The 17,439-nt window shown below is 37.4% G+C and overlaps 2 protein-coding genes and 1 long non-coding RNA gene across 7 annotated transcripts; 1 reads left to right on the top strand and 2 right to left on the bottom strand.

Moving 5' to 3' along the window:
* Positions 1-155: 155 nt before the first annotated feature.
* LOC113673695 (uncharacterized) lies at positions 156-10,452 on the bottom strand. Of its 5 annotated transcripts, none has more exons than XR_016181504.1 (9): positions 9,487-9,727; positions 7,986-8,608; positions 7,489-7,583; positions 5,565-5,724; positions 3,911-3,977; positions 3,091-3,422; positions 2,303-2,465; positions 1,352-1,954; positions 156-474 (listed from the first exon to the last, which is right to left on the bottom strand). XR_016181504.1 is itself a non-coding variant. In XM_089188914.1 (9 exons), exons 2-9 carry the CDS (start codon positions 9,506-9,508, stop codon positions 1,746-1,748), a joined length of 1,671 nt encoding a protein of 556 aa, XP_089045040.1. In that variant the 5' UTR covers positions 9,509-9,622; positions 10,306-10,452; the 3' UTR covers positions 156-1,745. The 5 variants fall into 5 exon arrangements, 4 of the variants coding, with proteins under 4 accessions (XP_089045040.1, XP_089045041.1, XP_089045042.1 ...); XM_089188914.1 differs by adding an exon at positions 10,306-10,452 and having other exon boundaries at positions 156-1,954; positions 9,487-9,622; XM_089188915.1 differs by adding an exon at positions 10,306-10,424 and having other exon boundaries at positions 156-1,954; positions 9,487-9,599.
* Positions 10,453-11,747: 1,295 nt separating this feature from the next.
* Positions 11,748-17,326, top strand: LOC149036790 (uncharacterized). Its single transcript, XR_016181506.1, has 4 exons — positions 11,748-11,788; positions 14,984-15,123; positions 15,359-15,562; positions 16,086-17,326. It is a non-coding gene; the product is annotated as an uncharacterized LOC149036790 (long non-coding RNA).
* Positions 13,402-14,507, bottom strand: LOC113673697 (uncharacterized). Its single transcript, XM_027190119.2, has 2 exons — positions 14,220-14,507; positions 13,402-13,740 (listed from the first exon to the last, which is right to left on the bottom strand). Exons 1-2 carry the CDS (start codon positions 14,362-14,364, stop codon positions 13,535-13,537), a joined length of 351 nt encoding a protein of 116 aa, XP_027045920.2. The 5' UTR covers positions 14,365-14,507; the 3' UTR covers positions 13,402-13,534.
* Positions 17,327-17,439: the final 113 nt, after the last annotated feature.

Below are 17,439 nucleotides of genomic sequence, written 5' to 3' on the forward strand. Positions count from 1 at the left end.
GGGTTCGCTCTTTTACTATGAACAGATTAATCGTGTCGCGGCAAGCAACTACAGGAATGGGCTAACGAATTAGAAGAAAAAGATGACGAATCCTAAATGTTGGCCAAAAAATTAGTTACGAGAAGGAATGAAAAAAGAAAGTCATAACTTTACAGTCTTGGCTCAACCTTTAGTTTTCATTTAGTTTTAATTCTTTCGTGAAAATAGCCGCGGCAGTAAAACATACTCACATATAATAGCTTCTACTACAGCATTAGAATGGAAAGGTTTATAATACAGACCAGATACAGATTTTAAGTCTAATAAACAAAAGTATTATGCAAAATAAAATTACAAAATTATGTCTTGACTATAAAATCGTCTCTGCTTGATGGGTTACAATTATGTTACCATCATTTTTGAGGGTATGAGGCGTTGCAGCGCACCGTGCAAGGCAAGCTCCGCTATTACACAATTATCTAGCTGCGAAGTGAACTGGAAAATATAATAGTATGTATCGGTTAATCGAACAAAAACTAGTGAATAAATGACGAATTCAATTTATCAATTAAAAAAAAAATCATTTAAGTAATGAAATTTTCAAATAACATCAAGTGATCTTATCTAGACCAATTTACAATAACAAAAATAATAACTCTAATGGTTGATTGGCCCAGAAAACTCGAGCTGTCGTCTCAACCTAGCGGATGCAAAACTAATAGCAACTGCAACTTGCTCATTCCCATTTTTCCTGCTTTTGAAGCAGTTTGCTTGTTTTCACTTTGAGTTCTCTTTGTTAATGATAATGTAAAGTGTTCTTCTGATTGGTTGCTTTAATAACTTTGGTTTTGTTTTTCAACTCTCAGAACATAACTCCTCTATGTACAAAGTTTCAATCACAAGAGTCAACACTTGATTTTGTTAGGGATACAGCAAAAATCCCCAGCCATACAATAATTTTAGAAGATTAAAACTGGCCTTCCTTGCCTCCATAGTCCAGGAAATTGACCCACCCAGCCTGAACTTATCCCAGTTTCACTTTAGCATAAAGAGGAGTATTACTATTCCCCCAACCCCCCACCCGATCAGTTGCCAGTCCAGGCAAGGTCACCCCCAGCATTTTATTAGGCTTCTCTGACAATCCGCTGGTACTCGTTTATACTCCTAGGTGGAAAGAGGCATGGGAGAGAAAAGTGTCTTGTCCAAGGACACAACCCATTGACCCCGTCAGGTCTCGAACCCAGACCTCTCGATCCAGAGTCCAGTGCACTGACCATGCATTAGGCCATTGGAAGACGTCTAAGGCGAAGTGGGGACTGAGTAGAAGCACAGAACAAATGAGCCGACTGTTTCTTATGCTGACTTTACCTACCTTATTTATGATAATGATTGCAATTTGACCAACGACTATTTAAATTTTTCCTCTTTGCTGTAAAATGTCAGAGGTAACAAAGGCCTCTGCTCTAAAACATGGATGACTGCAAGACCTTTGATTAGAGAATGATACATGTTAAATGAAACTTATTTTCATAAGACAGATTTGCAGCTTGGCTCACTTGAAAAAGAGGGTTTTTAAAACCGAAAATTACCTGTAATACGTATGGAAAACGTCTGGTGGCTGTCGAAATGTGACAAATGACATAACGATGAATTCCTTCGTCCAGAAGAACATATAGATAGAATGTTATTACTAATAATTTACAAACTCTGCTCATAGGAATGAGATAAAATAAGATAAAGCTCTTTAAACGGTACAATTTCTCGCCTTATGATAATGTGTCATAATAAGTGTCATGAGGCGCATCACTTTCCTGGATTAAGAGAGCTTCAGCAAAGTCTTTTTTAATCTTCTGCAAGTCGCTAGATAATTCTCTGAGTCTATTTTCAAGACTCTGAAAATTCTCCGCCACGAATTTCTTCCTGTTAAAGTGGGTTGGATTATCTTCCTCGCTTCCTCGGTCACACTTGCGCATATCTGAAGAATTAAAGAAATGCGGGATCTGTCAAAGCCTAATTAAGCAAAAAAAATTGTATTTGGGAACGGTCAGTATCTATCATAAAATTGGGGGTTAGGGACGGGGAGGGAGTTACTTCGGAGGATTTGAGTTGCATCACAATTTATCTGATCCTCCATAAGGCTCTGTTGAATTCTAATGATCTCCCTTTATGCTCTGATAGGTGCTCCCTTCGTACCCCCTGAAAACTACGCATTCCCCCCCTCCCGCGAAAACCTCGGACCCGCCCTCCGAAAAAATGACAATGTTTGTTGATGGTAGAACAAGGACAAATTGAATCAAAATATTTCAACAGGGGTTAAACTTACCTTTCCTTTTTAGAATCGCGGGATTACAGGAATTCAAGCCCTCCCAAGCCATTACAATGATGACAAGTCCGAGGAATATCCCAAGAAGACTAAATAAGATAAACCGGGTTATTTCTGAGCCACTTGAGAATAAACCATCCATTTGATCAAATAAGGCTGTTGTCTAAAAACAAAAAAAACATTAAAGAAGAATAGACTCAACCACTTAGAGTTGTTTAAAGGACAAGGGTAGTCCTTGTTTTCCATAGGAGTCCTTCTTTTCTCATTTTTCCAGAACAGACAACAAACAATTAGTTTATTTCCCTCATTACAACAAAAAATGGTTGGTGACGCGCCATTTGTCTCTTGGGCTACTCAGAGGTGAATACTGCTTGTTATTCACCTCCGAATTAGCCAATCAGCGCGCGCGAAAAGTACTATTGACTTGTGTGGTATATACTAACAACTCCTACCAGATAAGTTTGAGTATTTCCATGACCTGTTTGCTAGGTAATGCATGAATATTATAGGAAGAGGTTATTTGTTAATTGACTCTGGGTGTTAAAGGATAAGAGACTAAAGAAAAGCGTCTAATAACTGTAGAAGAAGGTGTTCCGCCACTTTGCAAGCATTCTTTCATCATCAGAGGGCTAAAGCTACTTAAAACGAACCTCTCATATTTTGCCGGCCAGTTAAAGCCGTATGGCGACAAAAAAAAAAACTTTTGTATGGTCGTGTATCAAAAAAATGACATGAGTACCAACAATTACTCTTGACCACTTTAGTTCATAAGTGTTGTAGGAGACTACCTGCAGTTCTGCGGGTACCAGGTCACCTGAGGCCTTTTTACTTTCTCCGCGCAAATCTGTGGAATATTCCTTTAATGCTGGTCCACATTCCACCACTTTTTTTCTCTTGCCAATTTCTGGATCGGTGTCATTTGTAACGTTCACTGGTGCCGTGTATACATGCACCAAGTAATAATCCATAGGATAATCGATATTGCGAATCATTCGTATCTGCCTGTTCTTTTTCAGTCCGGATTTATCGAGGAAGTAAAATGCAGTATTTCGATCTACAAGGACTCTTCCAATGGTTCCTTCACTGAGTTTTTCTTGCATCTCTTGCAGGCTTCTAAACACTGTAATATCAGATATTTCTGGATCAGTCCAGTCACAAGGGAAGTCACTTAAAAAAGGTTAAAAAACCTTTTAGACTATCCAGTTGGTAGTTTGTCAGAAGAGGTGTCACTGACATGTATTTTTAAAATTAAGGTATGGCCTCATGATATGGGAGGACTTTCCCGTCTGGGTGAAGTCAATCCCCTCCCCCTCCCCGTCTCCCTCCTCTTCCCCACTCTCGTGGCTCTGTGTTCGTGTACGTTTGTATTTGAATGGGAAGTCATACTGGCGTTTGCCCCGGAACGAATAATTGCCACGGAGTCGGGTGAAATCAGAACTATCCCTGAATCCTTCGGTGAGACAGGAATCAGGAGCACATGCCTGATCTTCGTTAATCCAGTATGGCATCGTCACGTTAATTTACTAAGGAAGACAGAGGCATTTATAAATTTTATTTGTGAACGGAATGTTGTCAATAGATATAACCTCAGCGAAAATTGTTACTTACCAATTATCTTCGCGTCGAACTGCTTTGCCACAATTTGTGTATCAGTATTTTTGATAAACAAACCAACCTAAGGTGAATGACACTACATAAGAACAGCTTTTATCTTCTCTTGCGCATGTGTTGGGTGAGTTCATTTTTTTCATAACCTTTCCCCCTTGCACGCGACTACATCCTTTAGCCTTTTCAATGTTACAAGGACGAACTTAGTAAGTAATGAATCAGATTACTCACTTAGCAATAGTCAGTAATTGATAGGTCTCAAGGAACAGTGCTTACATATTATGGTAAATCAACAATAAAATCGCACGTAAAAAAACTTAATAGGGCCTGGTGAATACTTGATCTGTCATCTTGGAATCTCCACATATTTTTGGGTGAATTGCGTGATTACTTCGCAATTCATACACCTAAAATTTACAAACAATAAGTTGGTATTCAGTTAGGAAGATTCTGGAAAGATTTCGGAGTGATACTGTCAGCGAAGAGGGTATTACTGGCGATAGATTCTACGAAGAAAGTTATGGAGGCTTTCGGAACGAGTCTGAGAGCTCAGACCATGATGTTACACGCTCAAGGGTGGCCCGCAGCGAGATGTTTCGTTTTTCTTTCTTTTTGTTTTTTCTTGTTTGAATTTTGTGCATAGACTGCAAGCAGTCTCCACTTTTCGGAGAGGTCCGTCGCACGAGTCAAAAAATATCAGCGAACAAAAGAACACAAATTGATGATAGCGTGGCGCGCGGAAATGTGCAGATGAGGCACGCCGCGGCGCGCCAATATCAATTTTTTCCACGGTTACTTTTGTGCCTTTTATTTTTGTGTTTTTGATTGGTGCCAGATTTACCAGATTATCACCATATTATCATCAATCCATAGAAATATTAAAATGAGTTGATAAGCCAGGTTTATGGAAATAACACAGACAACGCTGTCAAATTCGTTTTTTTTTACTTTTGACAACTCTCACCTCTTTACCTCTTGTCAAGTACAAATTATCTGTCATCTTGGAATCTCCACATATTTTTAGGTACACTTACAATTTGCTGGCAATTAGTAAGTATTCAGTTAATAAGATTCTAGAAAGGCTGTGGAGTGATTCTGTCAGCGAAGAGGGCATTACTGGTGATAGATTCTACGAAGAAAGTTATGAAGGCTCTCGGAACGAGTCTGACAGCTCAGACCATGATGCTACACACTCAGGGGTGGCCGTAGCAAGATGTTTCGTATTTCTTTCTTTTTTTTTTGTCTTGTTTTTTATATCTGAGTTTGTGTACAGACTGCAAGCAGTCTCCACTTTTCGGAGAGGTCCGTCGCACGAGTCAAAAAATATCAGTGAACAAAAGAACACAAATGGACGATAGTGTGGCGCGCGGAGATGTGCAGATGAGGCACGCCGCGGCGCACCAATATCAATTTTTTCCACGGTTACTTTTGTGCTTGTTATTTTTGTGTTTTTGATTGGTGCGACGGACTTTACCAAAAAGAAGGGACCACTCTTATCCTTGCCCGTGTAAGGTTAGCATCAACCCTAAAGGCCATGATTTACCAGATTATCATCAATCCATAGAAATATTAAAATGAGTTGATAAGCCAGGTTTATGGAAATAACACAGACAATGCTGTCAACTTCGTATTTTTTACTTTTGACAACTCTCACCTCTTTACCGCTGATATCTTTGCATTTTGAGCCATCCAGAGCAGTGTTCATAGCATTTGTGACCATGGCAGTGAACAGCGATAACAATATCGCTCCAACAAGGATCCAAATTATGCTAAATAGCCGTCCAGGAATCGACCTTGGTATTTTGTCACCATACCTAAAAAGGGAGACAAAAATTAATTTATAGGGGTGGATACAGAATGAGGATCCAGGGATCTGGACCTGGGTATTTTTACAACCAGAATTACTGAAACGTCAGGATCGCATGTCACTACGAACAGTAGTTGAAATTTACTTATCTTAGGTTCTACTATAAAAAGAGAATTTACTTTGTGCTTTCTGAATCAAAGCTTGGGATCCCCTGTCATAAAACCCTTGATCCAGCTCTGGTGTGAGTACAAGCGCAGCTCCATCTGACAGTTTTTATATTCTTGACAGAATTCAGGGTAAAAATTGGTAACACTTTTATTTTAACCAAAAAAACGTTCATCATAGACCTAGTGGAGCTTCGAGAGAAAAATTCAACGTGAATAGCCATTCCTGAAAATTTTATCCTTCGCTTTTAAACCTGTTCAATCTTGCAGCTTGCGACTTAAGGTTACTTCACACCTTAGCGGGTGTCCTTCGCGAAAAATTCGTACGCGCTTTAGTTCGTAGAATCCTAGCAAACTATACACCTGAAGAAAGCTTAATAACTGCATTTTGCGATAATTATATAATTTAAGCGACTTTTCTTTTAAGAAAGTGTCAGGAGCCGGTCAGGAGCCGGTATCAAAGCATCAAACAACAAAAGTGTGTCAGGCTTTCTAGATATTCTTATCGGTTGTCTAAATATCGACATCTAAAGTTGGAGTAGCAAAAAATATGCCGGTCGTGTTGCGTTAATGGACGCAATGGGACAAATATTTCAAATATCAAAATTTTTCGACACATTTTCGTTTGTTATTATTCCTAGGATGTCGGCGAAATTAGACGAAAATTTGTCAAATCCAAATACCCTATAACTTCGGTCAAAGTGGTTGTACTCCTCCCAAAATCAAATGCGAGATTTTAGCTCATAAAGGTTCCCAAACTTAATGTTCTCCAAACAGGAGATTGTTTCGCTTCCATTTACGCAACACACCTCCCGTATTTTAGCAACTCCGACTTTAGATGCCGACATCTAGACAACCAATCAGAATATCGAAGAAGCCTGACACACTTTTGTTGATTGATGCCATGTGAATAACTGTGGCATCCGATACCCGATAAATTCAATAGAAGAACCTTCGGTCGTTTCACGCCTTTCCAGCTTCTGACACTTCCTTAAAATAAAAGTCGCTTAAATTATATTTTCTTCGTAAACTGCAGTTATTAAGCTCTCTTCTGCTATATAGTTTGCTAGGACTTTAGTAAAACTTGCGCGCGTACGATTTTTTTCCCGAAGGACACCTGCGAAGATGGGAAGTAACCTTAAGAGAGCAAAGATACGTGGTTCAAAAACGCAAGCTTTCCAACGAAATAGGTGGCTAGCGGCGTCTTTATATCTTTAAGCCGTGCTTAAAACATGAGATTTGTCCATGAATTAATCATAACTAATATTTTTCGCTAGGGGGAGGGGGGTAGGGTTTGGAGGATTTTGGTTGTGTCAAGGTGGAATTTACCTGATACCCCCATAAGGCTCTGTAATAACCATACCCCCCCCCCCCATTGACAGTTATACTCGGTTGACAACGACCCATATCCACCCCATTCCCTCTAGAAACCACGCAACCCCGCCTCTCCCCCCCCCCCAAAAAAAATAAATAATTGACCCCTCCCTAGGGCGATAAATATTGACTGGTCGCTGAGAAGAAAATGCACATGACGATGTGCCGCCAGTGTTTTTGCTCTCTAACCCGCGAAGTTTTTTAATAAACAAAAGAAAAATAAGATGACTTACCCTACTGTTGTAAGTGATACCACTGCCCACCAGAACCCCTGAGGCGATCCAATTGCAAAAGATGGTGAAAAATACTCTTCATTTTCTCTATGTTCCTGAGGGATTCAAAACAAAAGCATGGTATTAAAATGAATACTACACATCCGTCCACAAGCCAAATTATTTAAATTATAACGACCTACTCCTGCGCGCGCTACGAGCTCGCTCATACCGTTTCGATATCTCAGGAACACAATTTTCTTTTACCTGATTAAAATCTTTCGCGATAATCTTCGATTTCAGACAGTTTAAGTTAATTTCGAGTATTTTTTTCGATAAGTTTAAGCACTATGAGTGTTAATGAACAAAGATGGCCAATCATGAGATTAGACTAATTCATCATTGAATTCTCTAGCGCTTTGAAGTTTCCTAAAAAATTAAATTGCGTATGCAATAACTTCCAGCATTTAAAAATGTTTATTCATTATAAATACGTTTTCTAGGCCAATGATACTCACAAAAAGCCAAATGATAACCCCAGATATTCCTGATAAAAGTATGATACAAGCCAATATCGGCCACTGTGACGTGATGGAAGTCATCAACTGTTTCCGCGAATCCTGCTCGCATAACTTTGTATTCACTATCATTGAACACCCGGATGAGACAAATGCTCGGATGACCGTGACATTGGTTTCAGTCGTCAGCTTAGCTTTCATGTCGGACAGAATAGGAAAAGCAAAATCCACTTGCTTTTCTTTAATCAGTTTGATCATCTCGTCGTAGTCACGTACAAAGATTGGATCCAGCAAGCAGTTCAGATGAGATTCCGTTAACTTTTTTTCATCAAAACAAACGTTATTTATAGACTCCATGAGCGGTTTGTACATAAAGCCTCTGTTTGACTTGTTACTAGCTGTGTTCATTATATATGGAGGCACGTCCAAAAGAGCCATTTTGTATCGGCATTTGGTGTTGCTAGAATGTGCCTGACGGGTTTCACGCGTTCGTCGCTCTTGCCGGATCTCACGAGTCCCAGGGATTAATTTCGATTTATGACTTGAATAGCTAGCAGCAGGCAAGGTAACGAAGCAAACCAGAACTACGATGAATCCAATCTTGACTCTATACATATTGAATTCTGCGGAATAAGAAATTTATCGTCAAAGTTTAAATTGTCCCCGAACCAGAGACGAAGATGAAAAGAAACAGCTTTCTACGTTGTTCATGAATTAGCTTATTCCATAGTTTTCTTTTCAATTAAAATATTTATGATCTATTAAATTCTTACCCGGTTTATAAATTATTCAGAGTTCCATCTTTTAGTGAAAAATTTCAGTTCAAAATTTGCTTCCACGTTTTCTGAGAATGGCAAATCGGAAGTGGCTTTCTTTTTTTCACTGTTGTTTTTTTTACTCTTTTTGAGCAACCGAAACTAGTGAAGTCGGCAAGTTAAGAAAAAGTAATGAGCCGCAGAAAAAATACCCTCATGAACGTAATGTAAACGAATGCAAATCGGGGATAGCGGTTTATTTTGCTTGGAGGCAGGTGCAAATTCAACCCTACAGTGTGTAATTAAAATTACCACAACAAAACCGTCTTTAAAGGGAGTGTTGAATCGAAGCGAAATATTCACACCAGGACTTAACTGGTTGGGATGTGGCCATTTCTACGTAAAGCACGAGGGATGAGCAAATAAAATGGACAAAGCTCAAGAAATTTGGAAACAATTTTTCACAAAAGTTCGACGAGGATTGTTTCTGCAAACAATAAAGAAATTGTCTGAATAAATTGCCATGATGACAATACAGTATTTCGAGGAAACACGTACCTTTTTGAAAAGGAAAAAAGACCGAAACATTGTTGCACGCTGCATGTTAATTGAACAACTCAAGAACGAATGTGGAAATTTTGTTCGTAGTCGTCTATTCCGAGGAGTTCGGTCAGTGTAAGAATAAAATACAGCATAAAATGGCTGGAAAAAATTTCAGGTCTTAAATAATGCAACGTTATACTCACCTCCAAATCCTGCTATCGGCATAAATCATGCGAAAAGAGAGCTTGAAGGTGGGAAAACTTCGCACTGGGCGCAGAAAACAGGAGAGTCGAATCCAAGTTAATTAAAACCTTCACTAGCAAATTAAGACGATACCGACTGTGAACGAAGATTTTATCTTAAAGAGTTAGGAACATGATCCATTAGAACATATATTTTAGCGCTAATGGCGGCTGGCCGGCTGGTATTTTTATTGAAATGATTATGACTACAATTTGCTGACACCTCTTATCGTCGCTTGGGTAAAAAATACGAGAAAAACAAATATGCAGTCCTGCTGAGAATACAAGCAATGACTATCGCTTGAGTAAGATAACGAACAGCCAAAACGAACGGAAAAGGTAATAAATTGTTTGTATTCCTGGTATAAATGACACTTTGCTTACTAACAGTGCTGCGATAGAAAAATGTGATGCTTTTTTTAACCAGTGGCAAACACCAAAAATTTGCAAAAAGGAACCAAAAGAGGAAAAATGTTTATGCTGTCTTGAAGTGCCGGAGGACTGTTCTGAAAGTAACCATTTTCAAAATATTCGTAGCGAGATTTTCAGGCAAACGCATATATTTGTATTTTTCTTTATGTGCATTTGTGATAATCCTCTGAGGATTTCACAGGGAAGAAATCTATACAAATTTTGCATTATATTCTTTCTTTAAAAAGATATGTTGTGTCATTTTATATAAAAAGCACGGACTATTATCTCTGAAAAATAGTGACTCAATCACCAGAAGTGTTGATCGAGCGCGGGATCGAAAGCAGGAAGGCTCCAGATTCCACTTACCTTGACTTACTGCAGTTGTAAAAGAGTTATATATTTGCTGAAGTACATGTTGTGTGAAATATCAAACGCAGTGAAATTTAATCTCCCTTTCAACAAAAGACGAGGATCGCTGAACAATTGTAAGTCAACAAGAGTCTCACAGCTCACGGGGTGCAGCTGCCGATTACGAAATATGGCCATCATTCATTGGTCCATTGTTTCAGGTATTTTTGGTTAACCACTAAAATGATTTTGACTCTCTCGAATTGTCAATCTATTTATTTATTATTCTTAAGGCCTTATCCACTCATCTTAACTCCTTTTAACTTTTCTTTTGGGTCAGGGCTAAGAACCCGTAACTTCCACTAAAATTATAAATGAATATTAAGCTTACTATCAACAAAATATGGTCAAAACTATTAGAATTTCGTTTTTTCGCTCTTTAGTCGAAGAAAGAAGTCAAGTCTGATTTTTTGGGGAAATAAAAATTACAGAATCTTGAAAATAGGGAGATATGGCTGAGAGAATGTCATAACTCTTTAACTCCCATGGGTAACCAAGACAGAATTTCACCTTACATTATCAATACAAAAAAATGAATGACAATAAAGAAAAATATAAATTAGTGGATTATTAGTCGATCCAATACCAAGTGCTCCGAACTAATATCACAAGATTTACGTGGCAGACAGTTAGGAGAATTGCTAATGAGATCATGGGAGTTAAAGGGTGTTAGTTAGCACAGTGTTAACGTTTTCCGCGGGGTTTCATCTGGGATTTTTATTTGCATATTTTGTTTGAATCACGTCTTGCACCACACAACGAAGGGGAATTTCTGTAATATTTCGCAACACGTTAACAAATCACATTCCTCATCAAAAAAAGAATCGTCGTGAGAGAGCCCAGGCCGAGAAAACAGAAGGCAAATTTTTTTTTTTCTTTTGCTTGCTTTACTCAATTTTCTTCATGTTCTTCAGTTGAGGATGAACATTAGGACTTCGTTGAACTATCGAAAATTCGTTTTCCCCGTTTCGCGAAATTACCTTTCCCGTGAATTTCGGAGTTTTTCTTCTGGAGACATAACAGGGGGTCGATGTCGCGTTCCATTGGTCGGCGGTTTGACCGCAATGACATGCGAAAAATGTGAATTTCTTTGGAGAACGAAAACTCGAGGCTTGTTTTTATGCAAGTTACCTCTACTAAAACGAATTTACAGGGTATATAGATTTATTGGATTTTCATGAAAATTTGCCAGAATCCAGTTACCTTAACAAACATGAAATTTAAAAAACATCAGTTTATTTACAATTAGTTGAAATAGGACTCACAGGGGTGAGGGTTTGGGAAGAAGTCTACCTAGTTTCCAAACTAAGGCCGTGAATGACTAAACTAAAAGACTTTATGCAAAATTTTCCCTAATATTCTATGGTTTTACAATATCTTAATTCTTCATTAAAGAGTCCTTACACCACTTATACGGTGAAGATTATCCATTCTCTATAAGGTAGGTATACATATTGTCTCGTCATCCAGAAACTCAAGCTTATGCAAATACAGACACGGAAAACTTGGGGGCTTACAGAAGCCCCTAGCAGAGAATTTAAACATCCTGATTAAATTTTTTAGAAGTAATCTTGCAGAAGTAACTTTTTGATCGAAACGTTCAAGGTTATGCATACGTTTCATTTTTCATTTCCTATAAGTCTGAGACGTCACATTTTGCTTAATCCTTTCAAAAAATGAACGAATAAGACTGAACTATAACCAAAACGTTAGACTAAACTAAATCTTCTTTTCTTGTAACTAATTTTTTAGCCGAGATTCAAGATTCGTCATCTTTATTTTTTCTAATTTGCCAGCCCATTAGACTCCCATTCCTGTAGTTGCTTGCCGCGACACGATCTATTTTTCCATGGTACAAGAGCGAGCCTAAAAATTCTTAGTCAAGGGAACCAATCATGTAATGTGCGAGTAAGGTCCCTAAAATAATACTCTGTGGACACTATTTGATCTAACGTCTAAGCTTTCTTTTTTTTTTTAACCCAGAATTATAACTGTACATTGTCCACCATATTTCTTGATCGCTAAAAGTAAAGATTCCTATGATAACTTTACAAGTTGTAGACATCATTTAGCTTTCACTTGTGGCATATCTAAAGTTACAAAAATATGCTTCTATATACAATCTTGCCTGAATTAAAAAATATATTTATAGATACACGAAAAAATTATCGATTACGGTGCAAGATTCAAGTGCAAAACAAGGATGCATTTCTCAGAGAGAAATCGCCTGTGGAGTTTATTATCTGTAAATGAATAATGGTCCTTGACTGGCCCTTATTCTCTTATAGTTAGTGTTTTTTATGCATGCTCTAGGCACACATATCTATTGGCTATATAAAATATTGAAAAACTTTGATTAAATCGTAAGGATTTGAGGATTAAGGACGTTTCGAAACGATTAACTTGTAACCTGGAGTCTTCAGTGACCACTTGCATCTGCCCTCCATAATCTCAAAATCTAGTGGTTCCTAAAGTCTCCTGAAATGTTATAAAATCTCTTGCTTTTTGCGAAAGAAATTGAGAAAGTGACCAGCCAGAAATTACACTTGCATTTACTTAACCAAGAGAAGAGAAGTCAAGAAACAATTCTCGTTATATTATACCTTTTATGATAAGTTCTTCCTTAAATAATTGAAAAAGAAAGAAATTCTTCATTTATACTTCCAATTTGCACCACCCGTTTTCAAAAGCTTGCTTTTTTCCAGCACTGGTAAAAATTTAATACCATAGAGTGTAAACAAACAAACCCAGAAGTTACACACTGAACAGCAAATACCAAAGTAATTATTCTTAACCCTCGATTCTGTTCATCCGTCAGCACGGACGAGGTAGAGTCTGTAATTAACTGTGCAAGCTATTTCATCAATAGACGGCCAAAACTGATTGCAATGGAATGAGAAAAATTTATAAACCTTCTTGGTTAACTTGCTACCTTTCTCTGAAAACGACGTATTGGTTTGTTGGCCTAAAAACTGAAGTAAATAAATTAAACAGGGAATAGGAATAAGGAAGGAAAACAATTCAATACAATTCGTAATGAAAAAGAATAAGTCAGTTACGTGTCCTACTCAGTGTGACACATTCACCTTTTCTTTTTGATCAAGCTAAAAATATACCACTGGCCATGGAAATCTCAGAAGAGTAAAATGCTATCTGAATCTATTTATGACAAATTTTTTTCAGCGAGTTATAGTTTTGTTTCAGTATTTTCACTCTTTCCTTTCTGATCAAGCATAATAAAAAATGAGCGTTCTTTTGGTCTTGAGTATTCAGGAATGCCTACAGGAGACAAACCGTTCACGGCACTTTCAAATTCCTCTTTCAACTTTTGTAGATCAGACGTTATGTCTTTGAGTCGCATCATGGACATCTTCCTGCTGCGAGGAATCAATCCTAAAAGGATCGAAGAGGACATTTTAAGAAATGAACCACAAAATTAATCCTTGAACATATTACTTCAGTCTTTCCGTTTGTCAGTACACAAATAGTTGATATTTGATTCGGTCATTAATCGTTTGAATGAATTACTATTTTCTCACCGACAAACGGACTGACATAATTACTTATTATTTGATTGACAGACCGACTGCCTTATAAGTATTGAACCCATGACCTCTGTGTTGGGTCCAAATAAACCATCCAAGTAATGAATGATGATTTTAGATATATGAAATTATATATTTGCACTGCGGTGAAGAAATGAAATTAAGAGATCCTCGCAGCTAAGAACGCTACTGAAACGAGTAGTTATAAATAGGACCTGAGAAAATTCAGGCCCGTACGGGATTTGAACCCATGAGCTCTGCGATACCGGTGTAGCGCTCTACCAACCGTACGAGCCTGATTTTTTTTTAGGTCCTACTTTCAGTTACCTTTTCTCTTCTTGCGTACCGTTGGCTTACAGTTGGTGTAGACTTCCCATAGTTTGCCGATGACTAATAGGAAGGCAAATATTCCCAATAAGGCAAATAAAATAAATTTGGTCATTTGTGAGCCAGTGAAGAATAACCCTTCCATTTCACTGGACAAATCCGCTGTCTACAAGAAATAAATAATTTAAAAACTGTTAATTGCATCGGAATAAATGTCTGACATGACGAGCAGAATGTTGCGTGGTAAAATATATAAAATTCACAAAAAACTATTAACTACCTGTAATTCGGCAGGGGTAAGTTGCTCTTTGGCAGTGTCTTTAGCAACTGCAACTAAATCCGCTGATAATTCCTTTAGGCTTTCCTCGCAAGTCAAAAGCTCAAATTTTCTATCCAATATTTCGTCATCAGAATCGTTCACTCACGTGAGCCAGGCAATATTCCATTGAATAATCGATGTTACGAATCATTCGGATCTGCCTGTTTCGTTTTTATCCAAAAAGTAAAATGCAGTGTTGCGATCCACCATTACTCTTCCAACTGTTCCTTGGCTAAGATTTTTTTTTGCATTTCGTTTACGTTTTTGAACTCTATTAACTGAAAATTTATATGATTATTTCGCCACTGAATGCAAGTTCTTACATGAATAAAACGAAAAAAACGGCGGTAAAATTTCTCCTTAGAGTTGTGATAAAAAAAATATACGAAGTATGACTGTTTGGAATTAAAAAGTAATTTTTAAGCTTATTTCTGTACTTTCGCAGTCGTCCCTGAAGAAAAATGGTCGTGCAACACGTTATACAAGGACATTGAAATAAACCTGAAAAGAAATGCAAAGTCTGCATCCAGCTCCATAGCAACTATATGCGTTTCAGGATTCCTGTCGGGCACACCCACCTAACAAGTAAGTTGGGATCAGACAAATTTTTATGCGTCAGTTGGGCCCTTATACATAGCACTATCATAATTTTCGACCTAAATTGTTAAAACAAGCATAATTTTTCCTTTTTATTATGAAAATAGCACTGCAAGCCTAATCAGGATATTTTTTCTTATTTTGAAGAAAAAGTTAGCAGAGTCATGACTTGTTTTGTCTCCAAGACCGATTATTTTCAAATTCGGTTCATGTCTTTTTTCAGGTTTTCAACGTCTTGGAAGAAGAGAGTTACCGCAGTATACAATTGTTCTAGAGGACTGGGCACATCCGTTGTGAAGATTGCATCGTTTATAGTTCCCACTTTCACAGGCAACAAAATGGTGCCGAAGAGAAACTTACATTTTGACACGTCAAGTCACTGCTTCTCGTCTGGAATCCAATGGTTGATTATGTTTTGTCAAAGCAAGTATGTATCTCAAAATGAAGAGGATTTCATGCTTAATTGACGACAAATATATAATTTGGACTTCACTGTTTCTTTTTTCTTTTTTTTTGGTAGAGCACACTTAAAGAAAAAGTAGCATAATTTTCAAAAACGAGCATAATTTTAAGCATCATTTGAAAAATGATTGAGCAATGCCACTAGCATAATAGGCTTCTTTTACTAGCACAATCTAGTTTAGTGCCAGATGATAAGTACTTTCTCTTGGAAAGACTATGAAAAGTCTGTACAACGAAACTGCACTTCAGTTGTAGTTCCGGAAAGACCCACCATAGATAAAAGGAACGGGGAACGCACTTTTGTTGAAAGGGCTAATGATTGCCGAAGTTGCAAGGGTCTTTTTTCATCTACAAACAAACAAGCTAGCGGCTTAAAGAACTTTCGTATCCCCCTCTTTCTCATTCGAGAAAGGACCTGCTCTTGTAGAGTTCAATTTGGGAAATTTTGTGAGCCATTTTGATGTCATTTTTCACCGGCCTATTTGTAGGTGCCATGAAAGCAGCTTTTGATGGCCTCCAAATGCAAAGAAATTGCTGGTAAAGAGGTGTAAATCCTTTCGTTCCTCGGTATTAATTAGAAGAGAGCCGCTAGTTTGGCTAATGTCAGTTTCCATTTTGAAGCACTTAATAGGTACTTCTGTTGGTCTTGTTACATAGGAATAGGCCAGATTAGCTGAAGTAAGCCCTTCCGGAATTTCTGTTATCAATCGCTGTATGGGCTAAATATAGTAGACGAGGATTTTAAAGACAATATGCAAACACCTCGGTAAATTCTGATTAATTATATAAATTTACAGCTTCCTCTTGCTAAATTTCAATTAGAGACCCGCTTGAAAATAGGGCGAAACAGCACAAGCGACTGCATTATTTAGAAAAGTTTATAAGATTATCTTTACAACACAGTAAAACTCAATATCTTCAACTCTTCTAAAAAAATGGACCATGCGTCGAGTTTTTCTTCATACTTACCAGTTGTTGACGGCAGTCCATTCGTTATGGGCGTGAAATACAATCTCGTTGATGGGGATTTTAATGACTTCCTAAGATAAGATTTAGTTGAAGATGGGTAAACCACTTTACATGAAAAGTTCTGATGAGCACTTTCGTAAATTAGTGCATTTTTGGATAGCCTTATCATGCATGTTGCCTCAAAATGATGATTATTTTATTATGATTTTCTCTAAGGTATTTTTCTCGAAAATTATCTCTATATGATACCGTATAAACTGATACCGACTAAAGAGATTAAAAATAAATTTTCCTCTTTATAAGATAAAGCGAAATGAAACCTAGAGCAACTCTAACTTAGGTCATATCGATTGAATTAAGGACCTACCGAGATGCTTTAATAACTATTAGAAATAACTGCAATGCAAAAATCAAATATACTGGTATTCAAATTAAATCCATATACTAAGCAAAATTTTGATAGTTTATCACTATTTTTTTCTTCTGAAATTTATGAGAAATGTACTTTAACATGAATATGTTTCTAATTAGTTGAGCTTAAATTATACGTGGGTTTATTCCCTCTCGATATTCAGTTCAAATTATTAGAAAAACATGGCTTTGGTGATTCAATTTGATAAAGCCTAAAACACTTGACAGAGGAAAAGGATTCGTAAACGCGTCACCGCTTAGGAGAGATGTTTATCAAAAGGGGTTAGTTACATTTAGCTCTGGTGTAATACAACCTTATCACCCTCATTATTATCGCTTTCACTATTTATTCCCTGGTGACACTATTCCATACAAATTCAAAACGACTTTTAACGAAAATCCGTTTTAAGTTCTTAACTTTAATGTCATTGTCTCTTTTATCTTATTATGAGGAAACAGTAC

The sequence above is a fragment of the Pocillopora damicornis genome, chromosome 12, assembly GCF_964200805.1.
Source record: "Pocillopora damicornis chromosome 12, jaPocDami1.2, whole genome shotgun sequence".
In the NCBI taxonomy this organism is placed as follows: domain Eukaryota; kingdom Metazoa; phylum Cnidaria; class Anthozoa; order Scleractinia; family Pocilloporidae; genus Pocillopora; species Pocillopora damicornis.

Excerpts from the sequence above, each read along its gene's own strand:
- LOC113673697 (XM_027190119.2), bottom strand. The coding sequence starts at position 14,364 with ATGGAAGGGTTATTCTTCACTGGCTCACAAATGACCAAATTTATTTTA. Across the intron at positions 13,741-14,219 it reads GGTACGCAAGAAGAGAAAAG|GATTGATTCCTCGCAGCAGG; the intron begins GTAACTGAAAGT and ends CGATCCTTTTAG.
- LOC113673695 (XM_089188914.1), bottom strand. The coding sequence starts at position 9,508 with ATGCCGATAGCAGGATTTGGAG. Across the intron at positions 8,609-9,486 it reads GCCGATAGCAGGATTTGGAG|AATTCAATATGTATAGAGTC; the intron begins GTGAGTATAACG and ends CTTATTCCGCAG. Across the intron at positions 1,955-2,302 it reads CGCGATTCTAAAAAGGAAAG|ATATGCGCAAGTGTGACCGA; the intron begins GTAAGTTTAACC and ends TTAATTCTTCAG.